The sequence below is a fragment of the Penicillium maclennaniae genome, assembly GCF_028827695.1.
Source record: "Penicillium maclennaniae strain IBT 15551 chromosome Unknown utg000007l:1.0-4884863.0:1.0-4888362.0, whole genome shotgun sequence".
In the NCBI taxonomy this organism is placed as follows: domain Eukaryota; kingdom Fungi; phylum Ascomycota; class Eurotiomycetes; order Eurotiales; family Aspergillaceae; genus Penicillium; species Penicillium maclennaniae.
Window position 1 is genome coordinate 3,520,507 of NW_026623219.1, and position 25,365 is coordinate 3,545,871.

Consider the following 25,365-nt stretch of genomic DNA (forward strand, 5'->3'; position numbering starts at 1 on the left):
CCTATAAGGGCTTAGAAGGGCGAGATACCTATAGTAGTATTTATAGTATTATTATATATAAACTCTATAATTCATAGCAGATTCGGCTATATTTATTACTTAGTATCTATAAAATACCGTAAGTAGTGCTTAAGGGTTTAATTTATCCTTTTTATTTAGCTATCTATCTGTGGGTAGAAAGCTATAGAAAATCGGAGTTTTATCCTTAAGTAAAAATATAGTTTTGACCAGAATTTATTAATAAAGATAGGGCCTCTGTCGGATACGATACCTTCTAATAGGCTAAACTAAAGTTCGATCTTATAATATATTATAATAGTAAGGGAACTAGCGTTAATCGCTATTAAAACGGGGATAAATCGGCACTATTTCGTAAAGCGGCAGATAATAACTAAGATTGCGTTATAAGGCTTATTCTTATAGATTACTAAGGGTAGACCTATAATAAAGTCTATAGAGATTTCGGCGAATAGTTGTGAAGGTTACGGTAGGGATTTGAGGTTACTATACGGCTTATACCGAGGTATTATAGTTTCTTAGCAGACAGAGTAGGTTTTTATATATTCTATAATGTCTTAGTGTATATTTATCTAGTAATATTTCCGTTATAGGAGCTCTGTCGTCCTATATTTCCTAAAGTGTCCTATTAGGGGATTATTGTGGTAGATTTATAGTAATTTCTGTTTTAGGTTACTCCCCGTAGGGATATAAAGGCGTATTCTGTAGCGTAGTAGGCTATCGAGGTTAATAGACTATCCTTTTATACGCTATTTCCCTTACGAAATAGCTATCTTTTAGCTCTGAGTCTCCGGATCGTTATCCTAGATTCTCTTAACCTAGATCTGTAGATTAGCGCTTACGTACTTCGTATAAGCGTTCTTACTAGCACTAATACTCTGTACTATACTCTAAGGTAACCGTTAAGCGTGACTTAACTCCTCCCAGATAGCCTAGTTAGCTATTTCTATATTGCCTTAGCCTCGATTTACTTAGGTATTAATAGGGATTTGTATACGGAGTTTAGGTTCTTCCTAGTTATTATACTCTAACTAGGATTTGCTGACTAGGAGATCTCTTAGTTTAACCTCCGAAATACTTATAATTCGCTCTCGAATAAGGTTTAGAAGCTCTGTTCTTAGAGCTATATCTTTATTTAGCTATCGTGAGAGGCTATCGGCGGGATTTATTTTACTTACTCAGTATTTAATTACGAAATTAAAGGGGGTAAGGAATAAACACTATTAGGCTTAGTATCTATTAATTTTTGGCTATTTTATAAAGCCTTAGAGGTTCGAATAATTAGAGAGGACCTCGATAGGGTACTTACTTCCTTTTAGGTAATATCGCTATTACTTAAATAAATATATAATAGCGAATAGTTCCTGGTCCGGGGTACTATAATTTAGTTCTGCGCTAGTAAATTTTCTTAACTAGAACGCTACGGGGTGCTATCGCTCTTTATTATTAGGTTATAATATTATCCCGGCTATCCCTAGGTTAGATACGTTAGTTTTAATTCGGATATATCTTACTAAGTCAAAGAATTTAAGGAGTGAGGCTTACTAAAAGGTATCTTTTAGTTATTAAAACGCTACCTTTTTGATATTATTTAGATCTATATTCCCTTATTTCTTACCGTTCTAGCTTCCCTTTAGAAGGTTAGTAAGAGGGACCGTAATAAGGGAGTATCCTTTAATAAAGCGCCGGTAGAAGTTACAGAATCCTAGGAATACTTAGATATTATAGAATATTTTAGGTATTTCCTAGGACGCGATAGCGGTAACGCGTTATAGGTCTATTAAGATACCTTAGCTACCAATTATAAAGCCGAGGAATTCTACTTAGTCTTAGTAAAATATATATTTAGATATTTTTGCGTAGAGCTATACTTCCTTTAGCCTTTCGAGGACTTATTAAAGATATTTTATATATAACTTATAGTCTAATAAGAAGATAAGGATATTATCTAGGTATATAATATAGATTATATTAAGTAGGCTATATAACGCGGTGTGAATATAGTTTTGAAAGGTAGCTAGTGCGTTAGTGAGTCCAAATAGTATCACTATATATTTATAGTGGCCATATTATGTCCGGAAGGCTATTTTCTATTCTTCGCCCTCTCTTATTTGGATTCGGTAATATATATCCTATATATTAATTTTACTAAAGTATTTTGCACCCGAAAGACATTTAAGGATCTCCGAAATAAGGGGTAAAGGATAGCGATTCTTAACTGAGACTTTATTTATCCTCGGTAGTCTACGCAGAGACATAAATTACCGTCCTTTTTAGGCACAAAGAGGATTAGCGCCCCTATAGGACTCTTAGAGGGTCGGATATATTTATTTACGAGGTTTTCGTTAAGATATCTCCTTAATTTCGCGAGTTCGGTTTGCGAGAGAGGGTATATTAGCCTATAGGGGGGTAATACCCCTTCCTTAAGTTCGATAATATAGTTAGTTAACTTTTGTATCGGCAGAATCCTTAACTAATTAGCCGCGAATATATCACGAAATATCTCTAGTTTATCTAGTAGTATTAGTTCGGATATAGTCTCTATTTCTTTATTATCCTCTGGAAGCTATATATCTTTTAGTATTTAGATCGCGATATAAATATAGGTATAGTTTTGGTAGGCCTTAGTGAATTACTATAGGCTAAGTAAGGAGAACTCTTTTACCTCGAATTACTATTATCGGTCTAATAATAAATAGATTTAAAGGTCTTAAATTATAGTTATCGATAAAAGGATAGGGCTACCTTCTAAGCGTAGGTCCTTATCTATAGCTATATATTATCTTATAAAGCTACGGGGTATCCCCCTTAAGTTAGTAGCGGTAATAGGGACTTTCTATACCCTATAGGAGACAATCTTCTGGTTTAAGATTGCCTAAATAGTTAGAGCGGTAGCTAGGGTATATTTTAGGTTATGCTTTTTTGCGAATTAGTAGCTAACTAGATTAACTTTAGCGTAACTATTTAGGTCCGCGTATATGACGAGGGTATTCCGTACTCGAATCGGGATATAAAAGCGTAAGGTAGTCCCTATCTTAGGGTCTAGAGTCGTAGGGGTAGGGCTTACTTCGACTTATTCCCTTTTCCTAAGTTCCTTAAGGATTAGATACGCGCGGGGTATATATTTAGTCTATCTTTAGTATAGTTTAAGGCGATATAGCCGAATTCGTGGTATCGGTAGTATTAGGGTCCTAATCCTAAGCGTAGTAGGTTTCGGTCTTAGTTTATAATCAATCTATATATATTATTTAAGTTATGATAGCCGTGGCTTTCCCGGAAGCGTAAGGAACCTAGCCGGGTCTTTAAGGGTTATTACTCCTTATATCTTTAGGAGGCGTTATCCCTTCTCTAGTTATATATATATCTGGATTATATAAGGCGTCCTAGTAGGTATTAATACTCTTAGGTTTTGTCGACGAATTAGCGATATTTCTTAGCTATTTAGAGTAGGTTCCAGAAATATCCCGCTTCACTTATTATAGTATTGTGTGTCTCTAGTAGTTATCCTCTGGGGAGATATTCGCTTATATAATAGCGAAGGGCTAGGTTAAGCTTAGAGTAATAGAATATTATATTATCCTTTTCGCTTTTCCGTTCAAAATATTATTCTAGGCTATCTAGATAGGTATAGAATTGATTCGGATTGTCTTATAGCCTTTAGCGTGCCTAGCTAAGGCTAACACTTATATTAGCCTATAAGGTAGCTATATTATATAGAAGGGTAGTCGTCTAGTCTTTAAAAGCTATCTATAAGCTCTTAAGCTCTTATTATTCCTCTATAGGCTTTATATATATATATTATAGCTATCTTTAGCGATAATCGTATTCTATTATTACTATACTAACGAATACCTTTTCTCGGTCTATAGGGTATTATTTTAGGTTAGCTTCGAATTAGTATTCGAGGTTAAGAATCCACTCTTAACGTTTCCGGAGGTTAAAGTCCTTTAAAAAGGAAGGGATATCTTTAATTTTAATACCCTTTTTGTCGTTACTCGCGGTCGATTTATCTTTATTTTATAGCCGGGTCCTTATCTTAACTAGCACGGTTCGGTCCCCTTTAAGCTCCCGAATATATTTAAGGAGGCGGATTTTCTTATTAAGGCGTTCGATTTTATCTTCGATAGTTTAGCTGTCGTTTCGGAGTTCTCTACGGGTCGCTTAATGTCCGCGTAGGTCCCCTAGAAGTGGTTCGTATTATAGCGGGTCAGGAGAAATTAACTCGGGTTAGTTTAGTCCCGGGGTCGAATCGGTAGCGTCTCTACGCTAGGACGTAGCAGTAGCCTCGTGCGATATAGGCGTGTTATCGCCTTTAGTAGCGACGCGGGAGCGGAGGACACGGTCGTTAACAGATATACTTCCTTAGGTAACCGATAAAAGAAGAATCAGAATTGTAAAGGATCTATGTGTTCAGGATAGAAAGCCTGTCGGTTAGGTAAGAAAGGATATCTGGACTAGGTGTAGTATTGTAGAAGCAAGACTGATTCTTGCTAAGTCTAGATTAATTGGAAACCCTCTCGATTTAAGTACGAATTGGGTCCGAGACTTGCTTATTCCACTGCGGGGCAAACCTTCACCGCTAGTCCTCAGTATTCCTTTACACTCGTTAAGTGATAGAATTTTAGCTATATCTCGGGTAGCTCTCGATGCGAGTCCTATTGCCGCGACACATATCTAGGACAATTCGTATTTACCAGAGGGCGGCCGTTTTCGGCAAACCCCCGTGTTGGGTTTAGCGCTAGCAACAGCGTTCTTAAGAGAAGCCCAAGACTGCAGGAGTATAAGCGACCGCACCCTAGTACTGACAGGCTGTTTGAAACCGAAGTTGCCCATCCTCCGAACAATGAAGCAAGCTGTGCGATGTGCTACGGTAACGATCCATCGAATTTAATATCGCGACGCGAGCGGACTAATCCTCATTCTCACTTCCCTTCTCCATACTGCAGCGACCGATGAAGATGACAAAGAAAAGATCCAAGCAGCATCGAACTCAAGAGGAACCCGCAGGTCCGGTGCAGTCAATATCTAAGGTCTTTTCATTTGCGAATCAGATATGACGTCTTCAAACTTCTTCGTGATGTTCAAGTACGGAAGGCATACATTGGACGGATCAGAAGCAACGAAATCTTCTGCATCTCTTGATGCGACAGTGGGGCGATGACAACGTTCGTATTCTTAAGGATCTGATAGAACTTTTAGACATAACGACGCAGGACGCTGATAGTATGGGTATTAAATATCATGGCGCGATTCACGGTGTATTCAATAAATCTCTTGCCCAATTCCTTAGAAGGGCTATCTCAACCTCTACAGCAAGGATTTCAGTGGTAAAACACCTCTTCAGTATGCCAAAGAAGAGGCCAATCGAGAGCGTCCCCGGGACCTTTTTGAAGGTGGTCGGTGGCTAAGTTCCTTGCAGAATTTAAGGGATAGAGATAAGAATGATTGATTCACCTACGTGAGATCGCAGTATTCCAAGCTACATTGAATAATGAGATATCAAAATGTGGCAGCGTGAAACAAGGCTAGAGAGTTGCACGCGCTGCCCTGATTAGGCAGACAGTGCATGACTATATCTATCTGGAGAATAAGGCCTCAGCTTAACTGCCGTTGAGTGTTGGATGATTATTTTTACACCATTTTGGAACCGACGAAGATCGGGATAATGCTTCGATGAGTAATGGTGACATCTGACATATCCGGGAACCGTATCACCGAGCTAATTATGAAAAATTCGTGGCTGCATGCTATTTCCGCACGAAAACGTGTGCAGGGTTGGATAAATCGATGTATCGCAATCCTTGCATACATTAGATAAAATGACACGAAACTCGTGACGACACGTGGCAGTGGGCGACAAAATAAGACCATCTTTCATCTTACTTCCAATAGCGGGAGAGGATTAAAGGGGCGATCACGTGGCAAATTCCAGTCAGTGATGTGCAATTCGAGCACAGGCCCTTCAGCTGAAGTTAAGGTCAGACTCACCTGTGCGACCATTACTTATACCTTACAGTAATCATAGGAATGATGTTAACTATCTGGCCGACTCTATGATTCGATCTGATGGCCGGAGATCAGCCAGCTAAAGGTCTCCTCCAGTGGTTGCAACAACCATACTTTCCACCACCTCCTCAAGCCCTGCCCCGCGAGAGGATAGACGCAAGGAACTCACTAGATGATGTGTTGCGCAGCTATCCCTTAGCCCATGATGATATCCCAGAGGCGACAGCTCTGCCCGATTCCCCTGCGGCATCTTCCACAGCCAGTCATGAGTTGCACGTCGGAGGAAATTCAACGATCATGGCGAGGACAACAATGCATCCAGACCTTCACTGGAGGTGCGTTCGCAATCGCGTGTTCCCGTGGTCCCGTCTACTGTCCCACTTCCGGAATCGAGACCGTCATCTCGGGGCCAACGTCAAGCAGAAACATCAGTTGTTCCAGAAAGGATTGTTGCTCGCAGAAGACGACAACCAACTCGAGTTAGATACGAAAAGATTCTTAACAACGCAGGAAAGGTTTTGGATCATATAAAAGACGGAAATGTCGTTAAACATTCCCGCCATAACAGAACTTCAATTACCTACTACGATCATATCAACAACCTCAGGTGCCATCCGAGACAGATATACGACGCTAAAGATATTGCACTTCTGGGACACGCTCCACCTAATGGACAACTGCGACTTATCATTGTGGAAGATCTTTTAAAACCGACAATTAATGCCTTAGGCGAAACCTTCAGTATCAATCCAGAATTCTTCGAAGAACATCTGCCGAATTCTGGTTACGCCGGTGCAGACTATGATGAGCCGCCGGCTCAAACGTGGAAGACATATCGCTTGAGAAGTCGTACGTGTCATTGAGGTGGATTCGACCTGTTTATCAGCTGCCCACCTACTTTTCAAACCGTGACCTTAAAAATCTTCTCGAAGACAGCACAGAGCATTTCACGCGCCATGGAAGTGTTACTACACGAGTAATCACAAATATCTTTAGGTTAAAGTGGGGTTTGTCGACGGACCCTACAAAGACAGTGAGGATGAAAAGAGAGTGTGGCTTTAGAGGAGAGAATGTCGATCTGGAAGGGGAAGCTTATGGGTCGAGACTGTGACATTGGTAAGTGATTGATTGGATATAGGGTGGATATATATCATAACTCTCTCTGACCGTTTAGTAATCCTACTCCTTGATCCGTGCCGGAGAGAACGGAGGAGCATCGATTTTGGACATCATACAATCCTCAGCGACAAGATGGCGACTCTGGAGAGGATCGGTCGCAGGGGTCGTCCGTGGCACAGAGCTGATTTCATCGAAGATGGAATCAGGGACCTGTTCGCAGAAGAACCAAAGCGTGTGAGGGATGGACGCAAAGTTGCCAGGCTTTGGGCCGACATTGTCGTCAGACGAACGTCCAAGGAACCCATACTCATGGTTGATTCGGAGGAGAACAATAAACTACAGCATAAGGTCATCGTCGAGCATATTGCACCTCGCCAGGCAGTCATAGTCGATCTAGACCGGATGTTTCGAACATCGCGGTTAACCACGGATTTCGGGAAGAAACTAGACGAAACTAAGTCCACCCAAACAGAGATCTGTGAAGCGCTTGGGTCCCATAATAGACCAATTAGCTTGGTCAAACCGGTGTTCCAGATTATCAGACAAGATACTTTGACCCTTCTCAAGCGGCTACGCCGGATTCTCGACGAAGTGGAAATTGAAATTTTAGATGACACAAAGATTGAGGATCGATTGGCCTTATGGCGTCAGCTCATCTGCCGTGCGTAGCGAGAGCTTGCAGAGCTCAAAATCAGCCTGGGACCTTTTATTACTTTCCTCGGCACCATCTATCCTCCAAATGCTGCTGAAGAGGGTGTGTCTATCGCTTCAGAGGTTACGCAGGATCTGCACAAGCTTTCAAAGGACATCGATCAAATGGTCGACCGACTTCGGAAAACGTCAACGTCCTTAACTTCAAATATAGGTCTGTTAGATAGCCGACGCTCGATCGACGAAAATCGTGCTGTGACCAGGCTTACCCAGCTCGCATTCGTGTTTATCCCCTTGTCATTCGCGACATCATTCTTCGGCATGCAAGTCGAGCCCTTTACCAAACCCGTTCCTATCTAGAACTTCTTCGTTGTGGCAACTGTGGTGACAGGATTCTCTTATTTGATGCGGATGACTATGCGCAGCCAGTGGCTCGCTCGTCTCAAGGCAACTATGACGTACGATGTCAGAAAATATACAGAAAAACACGGCCAGCCTGTCCAACCTCGATCACTTCCAATGCTCCTCGTCTTTCGGTGGCTCAGAAGCCGGCTTTGTGTGGGCATTATCAAACCCTGGCAATGGACTGTCAAAAGCGGTCTTGGGGTAGCAGAGAAGCTCTGGGCTGTGTTCGGCTTCGCAATCAGCTTTATTCTGTTGGATTGCGCAGTTTCAGCGGCGCCGATCGCCATGCTCTGGACGCGAGAGCTGGATTCTGGTATTCATGGTGCCGTAATCATTGCCATTGTGATCATTGTCATTGCGTTTGTGGGCGTCCCGTTCTGGTACTGGTCTGAACCAGACTTTCGTAATGCATTACCAGAACTTATCATACACGGGATCCGTAGCATTCCTCAGTGGGTTCGGATGGCATTTCTCTTGTTGATCACGACCACCACATTCATTGCGATTCCGGTGGTACTGATTTGGACTCGTCCCTTGCTACTGGCATCAAGGGTGGGCTAACTGCTGGGGTTGTGATAACTGTGATTCTTGCCATGGGGACGGTCACTCTTTTGGGGTAGCACGCGGAGGTCATCCTATAGGGCCGCTTATTACCTATGAACGAAGCAATGCCCAATAGCGAGCGGGTTGTCATTTCGGGTTTTAATGGGTTTGTTAGAAACTCTGAGTAGAGCATATGGAGTGATCAGCATAAACTGTGCAAATTGGGGTTTAATAACTTTAAGCGTAAATTCAGGACTATCTTCACAGTTACAAAACTCGGTGAAGCAGTCCCACAAATCATAGGGTGCTATAAGTATTACCAACGAAAAGTTGACAAAGAACCAATCAAGCCATGCGCGCTAGTCTAGATAAAGGTAGTCTGAGTTAGCGTATTCAAGCATCGCTCAAACGAAAAGGCCGCGCGGGGCAATGTCAGCTCTGACCATTCTTGGTTATATGACCACCTTGAATTGGGTTTGCTATTTATTTCATTTCACAAGACTAATCCTTTTTCCCTAACCTCCGCATATTACACCTTCTAAATAAGCTCATGGCGCCCCGATTCAACTCAGGACATGGTAGGCTCCTTCCTCGATGATATTGGATTGCGTTATGCTGACGCGGCGCTGGAACACAGCGAGAGGGACCACTTCGATCGGGTACCACCACATTTTGATGATATTTACGATTATCGCGATCATCTTGCTATGTGAGGCCAGTCAGAAGGTTTATAATTCCCCTTGATTTTTTGGTTAATGTATATCCCTCTCAGCCGTTCTTCTTGCCGGCTGCACTTCCTCCAACAGCTTGAGCAATGTCTACTTATTGTCGCTACAATACAAAACAACGACTTCTCCATTAGCTACAGCGCCCGCACAAGTGAGCACAGCCATCGTGCAAGCTATCCACAATGTGTCGCAAACTGGCAACGGAACGACCCTTGAAGTGCGAGCGGGGTACATGGGGCTTTGTGTGGCACTGAGGGATACAGAGCGCATCTGCTCCAGAAATGCTAGAGTGTTGGCGAATCTGATCAAGGCAGAAAAATTCTCCATCAGAACCGGGAATACCAGCACAGAATTTACACCCGACCCGCTCAATTTGATCATGATTGCGAACGAGTTCAAGGAGAAGATTGTCTTCGATGGGTTGATGCAAGTCCTCCTGTTTGGTAATAGCTGCTACAATGTGCTGATATATTGGATATATAGATTTATTGTGGTCATTCTTACTTTCATTTGCTTCATACTTCTATCAACATTCCCCGGATGGCATAAAGAAGTCGATGAAACTGGATCAGAGATCGAGACTAAGCCATTTCCTTCTGATCACGTGATAGCGGCTTGTTTGTTCACCACGTGCATCGGGTTTGGATTTGGCCTTATCTCCATACTGTGGCAGCATATTAACAGCAGTTCTACGGCATCAATGGCAGAAACCCTCACCTATGGTGCAGCCACGGGCCATGTTGGGGGCGTAGCGATGGCGCTCGGATGGATTGCAGTAGGAGTGATTGCCTTAGTCGGTCTCGGGCTTCTCGAAATGAAATTAAGTATCGATCTCCTTAAAAGACTGATTGATGTGAACACCACGGATGGGAGTTCAGCATAGATGCCTGGGCGAAAAATGGAGCTGGCTAGAATGAGGACTGGTGGATTCAACGCCAACCCCAACGGAACAGAAAGGCGAGCGGTGAAAGCAATTTAACTTTCAATAATATAATTCATGCGTTTTAAAATGGAGCTTGCAAATCTGGCAAAAAGCTGCAACCGTGAGGAGGCACCCGGATGTAATGGGCAGAGCTAAGCTACACAGGCACTAACACATGGAAAACACTCTTTTAATGAAACTCAGGAGCGGAAAGCCGCATGGGCTGGCCTGATAAGAAGAAAAGAGAACATCATATCATGCAAGCAACTGGAAGAAGGAGGCCCAGAGGTGATACTGGGTAATGGATGGCAAATGCCTGCGGATATTTGGAACCTTGGTGTTTTGGTGCGTTCCGTTCTTCTCCTGAGTTGTTGCATCCACTAATGCTCGATTAGTTGTGGGATATGATCGAAGGCAGAGAGCTATTCCAGCATATTTATGACCACGAAGGTCGCTACGATGCTAAACTACACATCGCCGAAATGATAGCCTTACTCGGTCCACCTCCTCCAGAGATCATACAAAGGTATCAATATATGCGAGAGTACTCGTGGCCGAAACCTGTCAGACGAGAAGACGGCAGAGTATGCGAGACCGCGGAGGGGTATTTCTATGGGCCATTCTTTAACGAAAAAGGGATTGCCAGGGTTCCTATCTCGATCGGATTATTCTCAGACTCACGAAACACCTTAGGTCGCTTCCTCTACGAAGCCCTAATCCCTAACCGCAACCTATGTGACACACCTTTATTCCTTAGGGGAGAGGAGAAGGAATTGTTTTTGGACCTCGCCAAGGAAATGCTTGTCTGGCACCCAGATGCGAGAAAAACGGCTAGGGAACTGGCTAGACACCCTTTTCTTCAACCAAAGCAAATAAGCGCCTGATTTCTGCCAGTGTTTGCTAAAGAATGAGGAGCTCAATGAAAATCAGCCATTCAAGGATGAGGAGTTTTTCTGCCAAAGGCAAATAATAACGGCTGTGAAGAACCCGATCATGTTCACTGGAAGAACGTTTTCGCTGGATTTACCTCAACTTTGTATGCACCGCCAAGAATGGTTCTGAAAATAATGTATATCCTAAGAGAATTATACAAGAAAGGTACTTTTTGGCGGTTCGAGGTGAACACTGTGCGCCTATTGGTCGGACGCCTTGTTGGCGGTTCGGAATCGCATCCTGAACTCGTGCCACGACGCCTCTATTATATGCAGCCAAAACCATACGATATAATATTTCCGTTAACTGGACTCAAACCGCCAACAGACAGCCTAGCCCTCTAGCAAAATCTTTGCTGGAGTGTGGTATAACGATGTTCAAAAGATGTTTCGGTCTCTGTCCTCTCCCATAATAGTCTGGTAGCATTGCTCCTCTAAGGAGCAAGCTACTGTCAGATTATTCGATGACAGTGCCCGATCGTTAAGCGCCACGTGATCGATTACGGTTCTATCGGAACAATAAATGACCGTATAGACTAAGAATGTTGCCCATGGTGCATTTTTGGTCTAGCGGTATTATGCCATATTTATGCGACAGTCTATACGGTCATTCAAAGTTTCGACAGGTTCTGGACTAAGCCTGTTGGAGAGAGGAAGGCGGTCAAATTGTGAATGTTATTGAAAACTCTGATCTTATCTAATCTATAAGAACACATATTTATATGGAATAGATATGTGAATACAACAAACACTCGGAATAATATATTCTCCTTTATACTGGGGGATATTTATGCTAACATACCCCCTTAATAGCCTATAAGTCTTCTTATAGCTATTAGAAATCCTGAATATTCTCTAAATCCTTTAAGTCTATACCTTCTAGGGAATAGATACTAATTTCCCTATTAGAGTTAGTCTATTAGGTACCTAATATCCTTGATATTTAAATAGATAAAATTCTTATATTTTCGCTAGGGTAAGAGTTTTATAAGGCTATCCGTAGCTATATTATTAGTGGACATCTATTTAATAATAATATAGCTAGCTTATATCTCTTATCTTAGCAAATAATAATATATATCTATATATTTAAGCTTAGTATCGAAGGAGGCTTCCTTCTTAGTTAAGAGATTAATAGTTCTCTTATTATTATATTAGATAGCGATAATATAATTTAGGATAAAGCTAGTATAATTAAGAAGCCTCTTTTATTATTAAAGATATTTATTAGTCTCTATTGGAATGTGGACTAATGCTACATAGAAAGATCTATCCTTATATTCAACATATAAGACCAGATTGTATTGATCACGTGACCAGATTTTTCTTCTATCAAAATGATATTTTGACCACTTCTGATTCTGGTCCGCGGCCCTCCCCCGAACGATAGGCGGGACCATTTTCCTTTAGGGGTAAATGGTCCGCCTTCAGGCATGAATGGTCCGTTCCTTCGGGGGTGCTTTCGGGCATGCCTTGCCCGCGGACTTCGACCATGGTCTTCGGACCCCGGTGAACAGACTTCGACCCTCGGTCCCCTTAAGGATAGGCGGACCACTTTCCCTTAGGGGTAAAATGGTCCACCTTTAGGCATGCATAGCCTGATCCTGCGGGGGTGCTTTCGGGGTGGCTTAGACCGTCGATCCTTGACATCATTCTTTTCGCTTCTCTTCGGTTCCCTTCTTTGCCACCTTCATTATGTTGCTGCCTAGTGTTTGTACGTCATTTATATGCTATTCTAGACGTCATTTCTAGGCTATCCTAGCCTATAAATACGTCCTTCTTTTCTAGCAGATAGAATAAAGTCAGTTCTACTTTCCTGAAGTCAGTTCTACTTTCCTCAAGTCATTTTCCACTTTCCAAAGTCATCTCTATCTTCTTCCTTTGATCCTCAGGACTGTGGTTCTGCCTTCGTTTAGGCTATATCTGCTTATAGTCTATCCTACGACCTTTGACCTTCTTCCTTTGTCTGGCACCGACTGACCTGGCCGGACTAAGGTTGATCCCACGGACTTAAGGGGCCACGATCTGCTTCGTGGTAGCTTTCCCCTTATATCCCAACAAATATCTATAGCTAAACTTAATTATATTTTAGTAAAGGGGTAATAATACTAAGATAGACTTAATAGTAATACTAGATCCCTAAACACTAATAAGATTAATACTAAGATCTTACCTCTTTATCTTTATTATTTTTTATAGAAGCTTTATATTAATTTACTTTATAGACTTTAATCTTATATTTAAAAATTAGATCTAGGGCTATTATTTATATAGTCTATGTATTAAATATATATATTATTTAAATATAACTTACGGATAATATAATTTAAGTAAATTTCTTATAGATATCATAAGAAGTATTCGGCGTATCTTATAGTGGGTTTTTCGTGGTATAAATAATATATAATATATTATTTTTATCTATATTAAGATATTTAGGAACTAGAAGGTATTCCTAAATTTCGTAAGCGATAATAATATCTCTATTATTATTATTAATTCTAGTCCTATCTATAGCTATATTTATTTAGCTAAGATTAAGGATAGAAGTAGTCTTTAAGGAACTATTTTATTCCTTATTTTTATAACTAGAATTATTATTAGAAGATTACTATTTATTAATATAGTCTTAGTATTCAGAAATCTCTAAATCCGCTTATTCTTATTAAGCGTAATTAGTATATACTTAATATATAGTTAAAATATTTTATATAGGTCGTTTAGGTAACCTATATATTAGATAATTAAGTTCTAAGCTAGCACTAAATATAGCTTAATTATAAGAAATTACCTTATACTTAGAGACTATCCGTATAGATATTATTAGTAATAAAAATAGCAATAGTTGAAAATAAGAATAGGCTATCTTAGTTTCTGTAGAGTACGTATATAATTAGGTTAAAAAGGGGTATCTAAAAGGCAGAAATTTTTATTTTACGCTAAGAAAGATTATATAAGCTAGAATCCTAGGTCTTAGTTAGCTCTGGCACCTAAATAGGACCTAGGATTAGTTATAAAATCCTGAGTCCCAGTCTGTTAGTTCTGGGTCCCAGTCAGCTGGGTGCCCCCTGTTTTCCCTTTCTGTTTTGCTTCCTTCGAGATAGCATCATCATTCTCTCTCTCCGATTTCCTCGTACTACAACGTAGTCCTCCTCTTTTGACGCGGCTCTGGCGCTTTCTCTCCTTCCCTCTCTTCTGAGATCCCTTGGTCTCGTCGACGATGGATGGTTCGAATGCCCCTCTGTGGGGTGCACTGGCTGTTGAACAGTACTTGATCGTGAGCTACGCTTTCCCTGTTTTTCTCTTCATGGTGCAGAGCTGATAAGGTCATCATGTCATAGAATAACTGGGATGCTTCGTCCACCGAAACGCCCGCCCAGCAGCGACAACGGCTGATATATGGGTATCTTGACCTTCAAGAAGTTCCTATTGAGTGGCTAGAAGACCCGGCTTGTCTTCTCGAGGGAACTCCGCCGCGTCGTACACCGACCACCAACGAAATCGACGTGATCTTACGACCTTATCGGAATGACGCGCTCAGACGGCGTGCTAGCCAGATCCATGAACACCACTACAAAGATTTCCCAGTCTTTCTTCGGACTCACTATAGCGTCGAGGAAGATAAGCGAACCAAAGAGGATGAACTAATGGATCAATGGGCATCATCGGGTGAATTCGAGTATGAGGCTTGGTGGGCATCTCTTAATGACGCGACTCAGTTTGACTTTGGTTCGGAGTGGCGACGCGTGTTTGAGATTCTTCCAGAGATCGCTGGCCCCGGTAGTGGCGGGAGTTTGACTGAACGGACACTGAAACGAGCCTTAGATCTAGAGGATAATGACCTTGTTGAGCTCCGTGTCTGGTTCAAAGAAGCACTTCACAGAGAGAAACAGAGAGATCCTTACAGGTGGCGTGAGAACCGAGAGGCGGTCATCGAAGAAGCAGCGACTAGCATGCAACATGTGATAACTGAGATATATATGATCATTGCGGACGAGGAAGCCTTTCGTTCCGGGCGTCTTTTAGTCGTCTTTCTCGATGGCTTTCGCAATATCATTCGCCAGGCTCGGTTTGATACCGACGAGTATGATGTTGACTATATCGTCAGTGGATTTACAGAAACGAACGAGTTTGCGGTGGACACCACTGTCGGGGAGAAGTATCGAGTTGAAGGGGAACTAGGGAAGCAGTTGTACCAATTAAACAGCGAGGACCTCGCAGACCCTAACTAAAAGGGGCGTTTCAAAATATTCAATGCATGGTTACCTTGAAGCATTATGAATTATACCTATCTACCTTCCCAGGGGGTGTGCCACAATGAACTCGCTTTTGTTCGATTCGACTTGCTTCTTGGAAGTATTTTCGCAACTTGCTCGGTCAGTTGGTCACCTTCGATATATAATCTAAAGGTACCTAGGTATCCGAGGCAGTTTCGTAGTCCTAGACATGTCCAAGTAACAATGCAGGATTGAACGCAAGAGGCTAAAGACAGTATCCGTTGTCCATGTTAGACGATGCCGGATCATTCATTTAATCTATGAAAGTAAAAGGGCTCTTGGATCATCTCGCCCCGCAGAGTTCCCCGGCACGATCCCTGTTCGTCGCGGAAAGTGCTACCATGAAGACTCCTGTGAATGGATTGGTGTGTTCCCGGGACCAAAGGTGGAGAGCCAAGGCACGATCTGGCTCCACGATCTGGCTCGCTCCCGGGAGTGACAGCTGCATTTCCCGGATGTCTTTTAAACCCCCAGAAGCCGATATTATGGATCCTCGTGGCGAAGTTTGAATATTGGGGTCGTTGAAAGTTTCCCTGGTGCATGCTCTAGGAGAAGGCTCTCTTCAATCAGCATACTGCATGGTGAATAGGATCGGATTTATTTTCCGTTGATTATTTTCCTGCGATCTGATGCCTGCAGAATCCAACCCACAGAGCCCAAGTGCGTCAAATGGCTTGTAAATCGATTCAAATGAAGAATATGCACGGGCTTGGACGAGTTTCACCAGTAGCTGCCTGAGTTCGTCCATGTCGAGACCTTGTTAGGAAGGGTCAAGCTGAAAGACAGGAGTACTTAGAGGGCTAGCGTTTCCGGACTTGGGCCTTGTTGCCCTCTCACTCCCGGCATCAGCTGTGGCAAGGTCAGACAACACTCTTTCAAGCACACCAGTGAAGAGATATTTGTGATCCTCTACAGTAACAACGTAAGGAATAATCGACCCCGTTTCTGGGGCTATCCGGTGGCGTCCAGCCTTAGGGACAGGGGAGGAAGGCAACCTTTGTGGTCTTTCCAGCGAATACCCGTAATTTGTACGGGATTAGTTGATATTTCAGCCCGTTACTGTTTGTTTTCATCTTTATTTGGACCGTCATCATTGATCGAAATGCCGCATACCGGCTAGCAGTCTACAGTTTGCCGAATTGCTTCTCAAGCTTCTGTGTGTCTTCAAGCTAGTGGAATAGAGGGGTTGAGTTCATATCTACAATAGATACTTCCCTCGACGGTTTCAAGGGACACCAAAATTAGGGACTTTGTCTAAAATTCCTTCCTAAATTGGAAACCCCCATGAAATTTGCGGGATAAAGCATCTGTCTTGCCCGGCTGCGCCACTCAAATTGCAACCCATCCCCCAATTGGAGTGACGTGATAGACTTGCCTCGATGGGGCGGGGTAATTGTATGACTCGATCGGCCAAAAATAATATAATCCTATTTGAAGGCTAGAGGACCTCAACCTCTTTTTATTGCCATTGCCCAGGTGATATGACACTCCAGAGCCAGGCTTTCAATAGAACGCATACTGCATAGTCGAGTCTATAGCAGGCCGTTTCTTCTAGAAACACACAGCTTCTGTGCCTGTTGAGAGTTTGTTGGCAGCGTCACGAATCCCATTCCTTACTTGGGGTCCTTCGTTTCGTTCCGCATATCAAGTAAGGCGAACCATAGTAACCTCTTTTCGCAAGCTTTACTCACCGAAAGTGTCTATAGAACCGTAACGTGGCACGAGTCGCTCGCGAAGAAGGAGAATTCTGGAAAGATATAGCTTTCACTGAACATAGTGGGCTTAGCCTGAGCAGTCTTCAAAGGCCTGTCGAAGATTCCTGTCGTACTCCTCTTTATCCGCGAGCTTGCGACCTGCGATTTTCCCCACATTCTTTTCGAAGAAAAATGGCATAACCACACCGAATTCCTCATCGTAGCCCGTGCAAAACAAGGGCCTGATGTGATTGCTGAAAATAGTGAACAAACCAGAAGGACTTGCAAGGGCCATTGCATACCAAAATGCCCCTGTTTCCCATGTTCGGTTCATCACATCTGAGAGACACACCAGCGCTGATCCGTCAGTACTCGTTGTCAATGTACTATAGCCAGACTCTCTCTCCTCAGCAGCTAGGAGTTCCACAAATTGGCGGCGAATAGCATCGTATTCTGCCGGAACCAACTCGTCCACGCCCTTGTCTGTAAGCCAGGACGGAGGCCTAACCATCTCAACTGGTCGAGTGCAGGCCCATTCCAGATCCACAAGGCATGTTATATGCCATTCTGTGTCAACGAAAATGTTGCTTTGGTGGAGATCTGTAAATACAAATACAAATGGGCCTCTGCGGAAACTCCGATTGAAAATCGACTGAAAAATTGTTCGCATCGCAGTCAACACGGACAGTTGGTAAGCACAGTCTCCAAGATTATTCACAGCATTAGGTTGATGCCGAAAACGGTTGTCATGAATGCCCAGTATATCAATCACGTAGGAGTCAACAGTCGAATAGGTATAGTCGCGAGGTATATCAGTAGCGTTACCTTTTCTGATAGCTATTATTATTTAGGGGTATTCTGCTATAGTGTTACCTTTTCTAATAGCCGTTAGAAAAGGGTATTAGGGACTAGGAGCTATAGTATAAGTAGATTCTGATAGCTATCAGAAATAGGCTTCTTTAGCTATAGTATTAGCCTTTATAAAGTCGGAGAAAAATATCATACAATTAGATTAGTATATAGAATAAATAATAAATTATTAAGACCTAAGTATATAGCTATTTATTGGAATATAGACCAATGCTACATAGAAAGATCTACTATATTCAACATATAAGACCAGATTGCATTGATCACATGACCAGATTTTTCTTCTATCAAAATGATATGTTGACCACTTCTGATTCTGGTCCGCGGCCCTCCCCCAAACGATAGGCGGGACCATTTTCCTTTAGGGGTAGATGGTCCGCCTTCAGGCATGAATGGTCCGTTCCTTCGGGGGTGCCTTCGGGCATGCCTTGCCCGCGGACTTCGACCATGGTCTTCGGACTTCGGTGAACAGACTTCGACCCTCAGTCCCCTTAAGGATAGACGGACCACTTTCCCTTAGGGGTAAAATAGTCTACCTTTGGGCATGCATAGCCTGATCCTACGGGGAAGCTTTCAGGGTGGCTTAGACCGTCGATCCTTGATATCATTCTTTTCGCTTCTCTTCGGTTCCCTTCTTTGCCACCTTCATTATGTTGCTGCCTAGTGTTTGTACGTCATTTGTATGTCATTCTAGACGTCATTTCTAGGCTATCCTAGCCTATAAATACGTCCTTCTTTTCTAGCAGATAGAATCAAGTCAGTTCTACTTTCCTTAAGTCATTGTCCACTTTCCAAAGTCATTTCTACCTTCTTCCTTTGATCCTCAGGACTGTGGTTCTGCCTTCGTTTAGGCTATATCTGCTTATAGTCTATCCTACGACCTTTGACCTTCTACCTTTGTCTGGCACCGACTGACCTAGCCGGACTAAGGTTGATCCCACGGACTTAAGGGGCCACGATCTGCTTCGTGGTAGCTTTCCCCTTATATCCCAACACTATTAAGTAGCTTTAAGCGCTTACACTTCTTACTAAATATATATTATTAAGTATTAGGTAAAGGAAGGTTAGTATTATTATTATTATCCTTATTATAATCTATAATCTCTATCCCTTTAAGATTAGCTATCGTTATATAAGACTATAGAAGGGACTCTTTATCCTAAGCCTATATATTATTCTCCTTAGTATTACTAATTAGATTAAAGGATTTATCCTAGATTTTATTAGCCTTAGTTATCGCTACGATCTCTTAATATAAGAGATATTCTTATAGGATAAGCCGCTTCTACTTATAAAGGTTAAATCTTATTATATATATCTAAAGTATAATATCACGAATTATCTTTCGCTTTAACGAGCCTTATTAATAATAATAGATATTCTAGGTAGAGTTAAAGAGGTATTTTAGTATTTTACCCTTACTCTAATTACTAGAATCGATATTATATCCCGCGTAAGGCTTATAAGTATAGGAAACTTATATTTATACTCTTTTTAGAATATCTAAGGGGAGCCTCGTATAGTTACTAAAATAAGGATTTAGTATAATTTAGTAAAAAAGAAGGAAGAATATATAACTTTTAAGATATCTTATAAGCTCGTTATATTACGGAGATAATAATTATTATAAGTCTTTAAATATTAAATCTATATCTATTATTATTATTATTAATAACTAGCTATCTAATCGTAGCCTATCTCGCAGAAGACGCTTATTATATAACCTAAAGAAAGACTGAAGACTCTTATAGTAAATTCTTTTTTAGTCCTTTTCTAGGTTATCTAACTTTTAATCCTTTATTAAAAAGAACTATAGCTTATTCGCGGGAGCTAAGATTATACTAATAGTATAAAGGTCACTTTTTATATTATTTATTATACTATAATATTTTAATAGTTTCTCTTATATTACCTTTAGTAAGGAAAGTATAAGCTACTTCTATATAACCTTCTTTCGCTAGAGTTAATAAATAAACTTTTTAAGATAATTAAAAAGCTTATTATAGAAACTAAAGACTAAGTGAATACTTAAGTCTTTCGTTATATAAATAACTATTATATATTTATAAAAGGGCTATAGGATAAATAAGAGGTAATCGATTTATCGCTACTCTTCTACGCTAAGTGTAAAATAAGGTTAGTTATACTATAAGTGAAAGATATTAAAAGTAGCTTAGAGTCTCTTAGCCTAGCGAAATATAAGATATATTGAGTTTTATTAAGTTTATATATCCTAAATAGGTATAAGCTTTAGCTTATTAGGCTAAAGATTATAAAAGGCTTTACGATATTATAGACTTACGTTAATATAAATAGTAAGATAGCGAACCTAGAAATTTATATATAGATAATAAGCTTAAAGATTAATTATTATATAATAATAATTAAAAGACTAACCTTATTTAGTGTATTAGCGATCTCTCGCTTTGCTATTAAGCGCGTAGCGTTTATATATAATCATTTTTTTTACTTTAGTTTCGCGATTTATTCTTAGGAGTTACCTTTATCTTTCTGAGTAGATCTATAAGACTAATTTAAATAATATATATAATATAAGGTACTTAAATAATTATTAAATCTATATTAAGCTAAAGAGTCTAGATTATATTATTTATTATAGCTATAAATATTATATTATTTAATATATTATCGGTAATAACCATAAGGATATAGTCGATAATTTTATATTATTAGAGAATCTATATAATAATCTTACTAAGGTTAATACTTAAATATATATTAAATAAAGATTTAAAGCTAAGAAGAACTTCGCGATATATTTAGTCCTAATCTAGGAAGTAAGCTATAATTATTATAAATACTTACTAAAATAGTAATATCTAATAATTAAGTACTAAAGATAGCTTTATATCTAATAGTAGGCTTTAGAGAATAATTATTTAGTTTTTAGTAATAAATTAATAGAGCCTTATATATATTATTTTCTAAGAAGGAATAATTAGTGTTATTAGAGCTAATCGCGTATATAAGATAAGATTATTGAACTCTTAATACTTAAGGAAAAGGAAGGGTAAATATAATATAGTAATTAGATTTAGAAGCTTCTGTTCCTAAGTATTCTAATTAAATAACTAGGTAGGCGCTCACTAACCTTAGTAGGTTAAAAGCTAAGAGATAGTCTAGGTTATATATATAGCTTATATAAGTAGCTTATAGATACTTAGTTTACTTATCCTCTTCTAATATTATAGTCCTTTAAGATATTTATATATTAATAAGGTACTATTGGAATATAGACCAATGCTACAAAGAAAGATCTATCCTTATATTCAACATATAAGATCAGCATTGTATTAATCACGTGACCAGATTTTTTCTTCTATCAAAATGATATTTTGACCACTTCTGATTCTGGTCCGCGGCCCTCTCCCGAATGATAGGCAGGACCATTTTCCTTCAGAGGTAAATGGTCCGCCTTCAGGCATGAATGGTCCGTTCCTTCGGAGGTGCCTTCGGGCATATCTTGCCTGCGGACTTCGACCATGGTCTTCGAACCTCGGTGAACAGACTTCGACCCTCAGTCCCCTCAAGGATAGGCGGACCACTTTCCCTTAGGGATAAAATGGTCCACCTTTGGGCATGCATAACCTGATACTGCGGGGAAGCTTTCGGGGTGGCTGAAACCGTCGATTCTTGACATCATTCTTTTGGCTTTTCTTCGGTTCCCTTCTTTGCCACCTTTATTATGTTGCTGTCTAGTATTTGTATGTTATTCTAGACGTCATTTCTAGGCTACTTTAGCCTATAAATATGTCCTTCTTTTCTAGCAGAAAGAATAAAGTCATTTTCCACTTTCCAAAGTCAGTTCTACTTTCTTCCTTTGATCCTCAGGACTGCGGTTCTGCCTTCGTTTAGGCTATATCTGCGTATAGTCTATCCTACGACCTTTGACCTTCTTCCTTTGTCTGGCACCGACTGACCTGGCCGGACTAAGGTTGATCCCACGGACTTAAGGGGCCACGATCTGCTTCGTGGTAGCTTTCCCCTTATGCTCCAACAGGTACTAATATATCTAGTAGCTAGATAGTTAAGAACCTTCTAATATCTTATATATATTATATTAGGCTTCCTATCTTTTATATAAGCTACTTACTTAAAGCTATCCTAATAACTTACTTAATACTTTTTGTCCTAATAAATTTATTTCTTCCTTTTATAGTTTATTTAGAGCTACTAAGTTATAAACTTCTTATTTATTTTATCTTTATATAATAGGAATTAGTTTACTTAGTTAAATTTAGTTTATATAAGGCTATTAGGTACTAAATTTACTCTTTATAGAGTATTAAGTATTATATCGAAGATAAGCTAGCTTAATAGGAATAGGCTTATAAATAAGGTATTATCCGGGATAAGATATTATAACTTATTTATTCTAACCCTCTTAATTACCGAGAATAAATATATATTAGAGATTTAGGATATAATAGATATATAGGTTATAGAGAGGTAGAATAAGAGGACTTATAAAGGTTTTAGATAAAAAAAAAGCTATTATATAAGGGGAATCTATTTATCTTAGTCACGTAAAGATATAAAGTAATATATTATTCTCTAAGCCCCTTCTTAGCTAAAATTCTCTTATCTAATTAGGTCGCGGAGAGGGTAACCCTTAAGACCCTTAAAGTAACCCTTAAGACTCTTAGGGTAACCCTTTAGTTATATAGTCTTAAATTTTATAATTAAAAATATCTAAGTCTAATAATCTAAATCTTTAAACTTATTTTATATAATAACTAAAATACTTACGAGGAATCTAAATTCGTAATTATTTAAATAAGTCTATATTTATTTTAACGTAATCCACACCAAACCCGCCACCCCATCCAATTCCCTACCTCTTTACCTCCCCCACCACTTTGAAACGCCCACTATGCCACCAATTCGGTCTGAAAAGAAGCAGAATTCTATCCAGTAAGAGGGTAGAATCGAGCTTGCAATCCAGGCTATTCAGAATAAAGATCTTCCTTCTATTGCTGCCGCTATACGCGTCTATGACGTACCGCGAACCACGCTGCGCGACCGGATGAGCGGCCACAGTTCAAAGGCTACCAGACGCGCCCATACCTATAAAATGACCCAATTAGATAAGGATACGCTTACCTAGTGGATTCTATCTATAGATAATCGTGGTGCAGCCCCGAGGCATGCTATAGTACGCAGAATGGCTAATATTCTTCTTACGGCGACCGGATCTAATGCTGTCGGTGTAAACTGGGTCGGAAACTATATGAAGCGTACACCGGCTATTTAAATACGTTTCTCGCGTTAATATAACTATTCACGGGCTAAGCAAGAGGATCCGCGGGTATTAAATGAATGGTTTCGGCTGATTAGGGAGACTATTACGCGCTATGGTATCCCGCCTAATAATATCTATAATTTCGATAAAACCGGCTTCGTAATAGGCCTAGTTTCTACCGCAAGGGTAGTTACTAGAGCTGAATATTATAGCCGTCAATTAGTATTATAGCTAGGCAATCGTGAATAGGTAACCGCAGTGGAAATAGTTAATACTTTAGGCTAGGCTTTGCCGCTATTAATTATATTTAAAGGCAAGCGCTATATTAAATTATGGTTCCACGATACCCTAAGGGACTAGCGCTTCGAAGTTAGTCTAAATAGGTGGACTTCTGATATAATTAGGCTTCGCTGGCTTCGAACGCTTTTTATTCCTTTGACCACAAGTCGTATACGTGGTCGGTATAGGCTATTAATCCTTGATAGTTATGGAAGCCACCTTACGCCTGAATTTGATCGTCTATACTCTGAACACGATATTATACCTATATATATACCACCGCATAGCTTATATCTATTATAGCCTCTAGATATAGGCTGTTTCGCAGTTCTAAAGCGATTATACGGTCAGCTAGTGGACCAACAGACGCGTATAGGTATAAACTATATTGACAAGCTTGATTTCCTTGCAGCCTACCCACGCGCGCGCGAAGATATATTTTAGGCTAGAAGTATCCAGAATGCATTTAAAGCGACCGATTTGATCCCTTTAAATGCGGCAGAAGTCCTTAAAAGGCTTAATATCCAGCTTCGTCCGCCTATATCAGACCGACTATTAAGCCGATCAAGCATTTATTGCCCCGAAACACCAAGCAATATCAAACAGCTTTCAAAGCATAAGGCATTAGTAAGACGGCTTATCAAATATCGGACTGATAGCCTACCTACGCCTACAAAAGAGGCATTTGATTAGGCTTATAAGGCATGCGAACAAGTCATAAAGCGTATCCTTCTATTAGAGCAAGAAGTGACAGATCTACGCGCTGTAAACTACAAAAAGATAAAAAGAAAGGCATTGCCTAAACGGCAAATACAGCGCGATGAGGGCTTATTCGTTCATGAAGCCTATAAGCAAGGTATTAGTCTACTAGGTAAATGGAAGGTGGTAGGGTGGTATCTGTAACACCCACCCAGAGGCCTTCAGTGACCGATAATCACACCAATAAACGTTAATACGCATATAGTCTATGCAGAAAGCCTGGCCATAGGGCTTACGCATGTCCAGATAAGGCTAAAATTGAATATAAAGGCGTTGTGGTTTTATAAAAGCTTCATAAATAAAGAATATGTGGATGGGGTGGCGGGTTTGGTGTGGTGGCGGGTTTGGTGTGGATTACGTTATAATCAAAGAAAGATTTTAATTTAGGGAATTTTTAGTATTAAAAAAAAAAGATATATTTACTATTATATAAATATAGTACTCTTACTCTATCTTTAATATATATTTCCGTAACAAAACTCTTAACTTTTTATAACCCCTTAAAAATTAGCTACCCACTATATAATTTAAGTTAAATTTCAGAATACTAAGATAATAATATATAAGTTATCTATTTATAATCTTATTTCTTTAAATTTCGTAGATATTAGTATATAATTAAGGAATAATAGAAATAGATATTAGAATAGCTATAAATAATAGTATTTTTATAAGCTAAATTATTAATTTTATATATCCGAATTAGGAAAGGCGCGGAGAAAATATATATTTAAGGGTCTGACGGACCCTCCGCGGGTAACCCTTAAGGGACCCTTAGAGGGTTAGGGTTAGGGTTAGGGTCGGTGAGGTTGGACCCTGACCCTCGGAGGTGCGGGTGGAGGTTCCTGATCTTGGACCCGCGGGGCGGGTGAGTGCCAGGTCTACTAAGTAATTAGTGA

The 25,365-nt window shown here is 40.2% G+C and overlaps 4 protein-coding genes across 4 annotated transcripts; 3 read left to right on the top strand and 1 right to left on the bottom strand.

Moving 5' to 3' along the window:
* Positions 1 to 7,275: 7,275 nt before the first annotated feature.
* On the top strand, positions 7,276 to 8,760 carry N7477_008539 (uncharacterized protein; the record flags this gene model as incomplete). Its single annotated transcript, XM_056970202.1, is given in 3 exon segments — positions 7,276 to 7,804; positions 7,826 to 8,142; positions 8,155 to 8,760. The coding sequence occupies 3 exon segments, from the start codon at positions 7,276 to 7,278 to the stop codon at positions 8,758 to 8,760; spliced, it is 1,452 nt and encodes a 483-aa protein (XP_056820234.1).
* A 557-nt stretch (positions 8,761 to 9,317) lies between these two features.
* Positions 9,318 to 10,353, top strand: N7477_008540 (Fig1 domain-containing protein; the record flags this gene model as incomplete). Its single annotated transcript, XM_056970203.1, has 2 exons — positions 9,318 to 9,451; positions 9,549 to 10,353. The coding sequence occupies 2 exons, from the start codon at positions 9,318 to 9,320 to the stop codon at positions 10,351 to 10,353; spliced, it is 939 nt and encodes a 312-aa protein (XP_056820235.1).
* Positions 10,354 to 14,544: 4,191 nt separating this feature from the next.
* On the top strand, positions 14,545 to 15,556 carry N7477_008541 (uncharacterized protein; the record flags this gene model as incomplete). Its single annotated transcript, XM_056970204.1, has 2 exons — positions 14,545 to 14,601; positions 14,666 to 15,556. 2 exons carry the CDS (start codon positions 14,545 to 14,547, stop codon positions 15,554 to 15,556), a joined length of 948 nt encoding a protein of 315 aa, XP_056820236.1.
* A 1,827-nt stretch (positions 15,557 to 17,383) lies between these two features.
* Positions 17,384 to 17,806, bottom strand: N7477_008542 (uncharacterized protein; the record flags this gene model as incomplete). The annotated part of the gene is made up of 1 exon (XM_056970205.1): positions 17,384 to 17,806. One exon carries the CDS (start codon positions 17,804 to 17,806, stop codon positions 17,384 to 17,386), a length of 423 nt encoding a protein of 140 aa, XP_056820237.1.
* Positions 17,807 to 25,365: the final 7,559 nt, after the last annotated feature.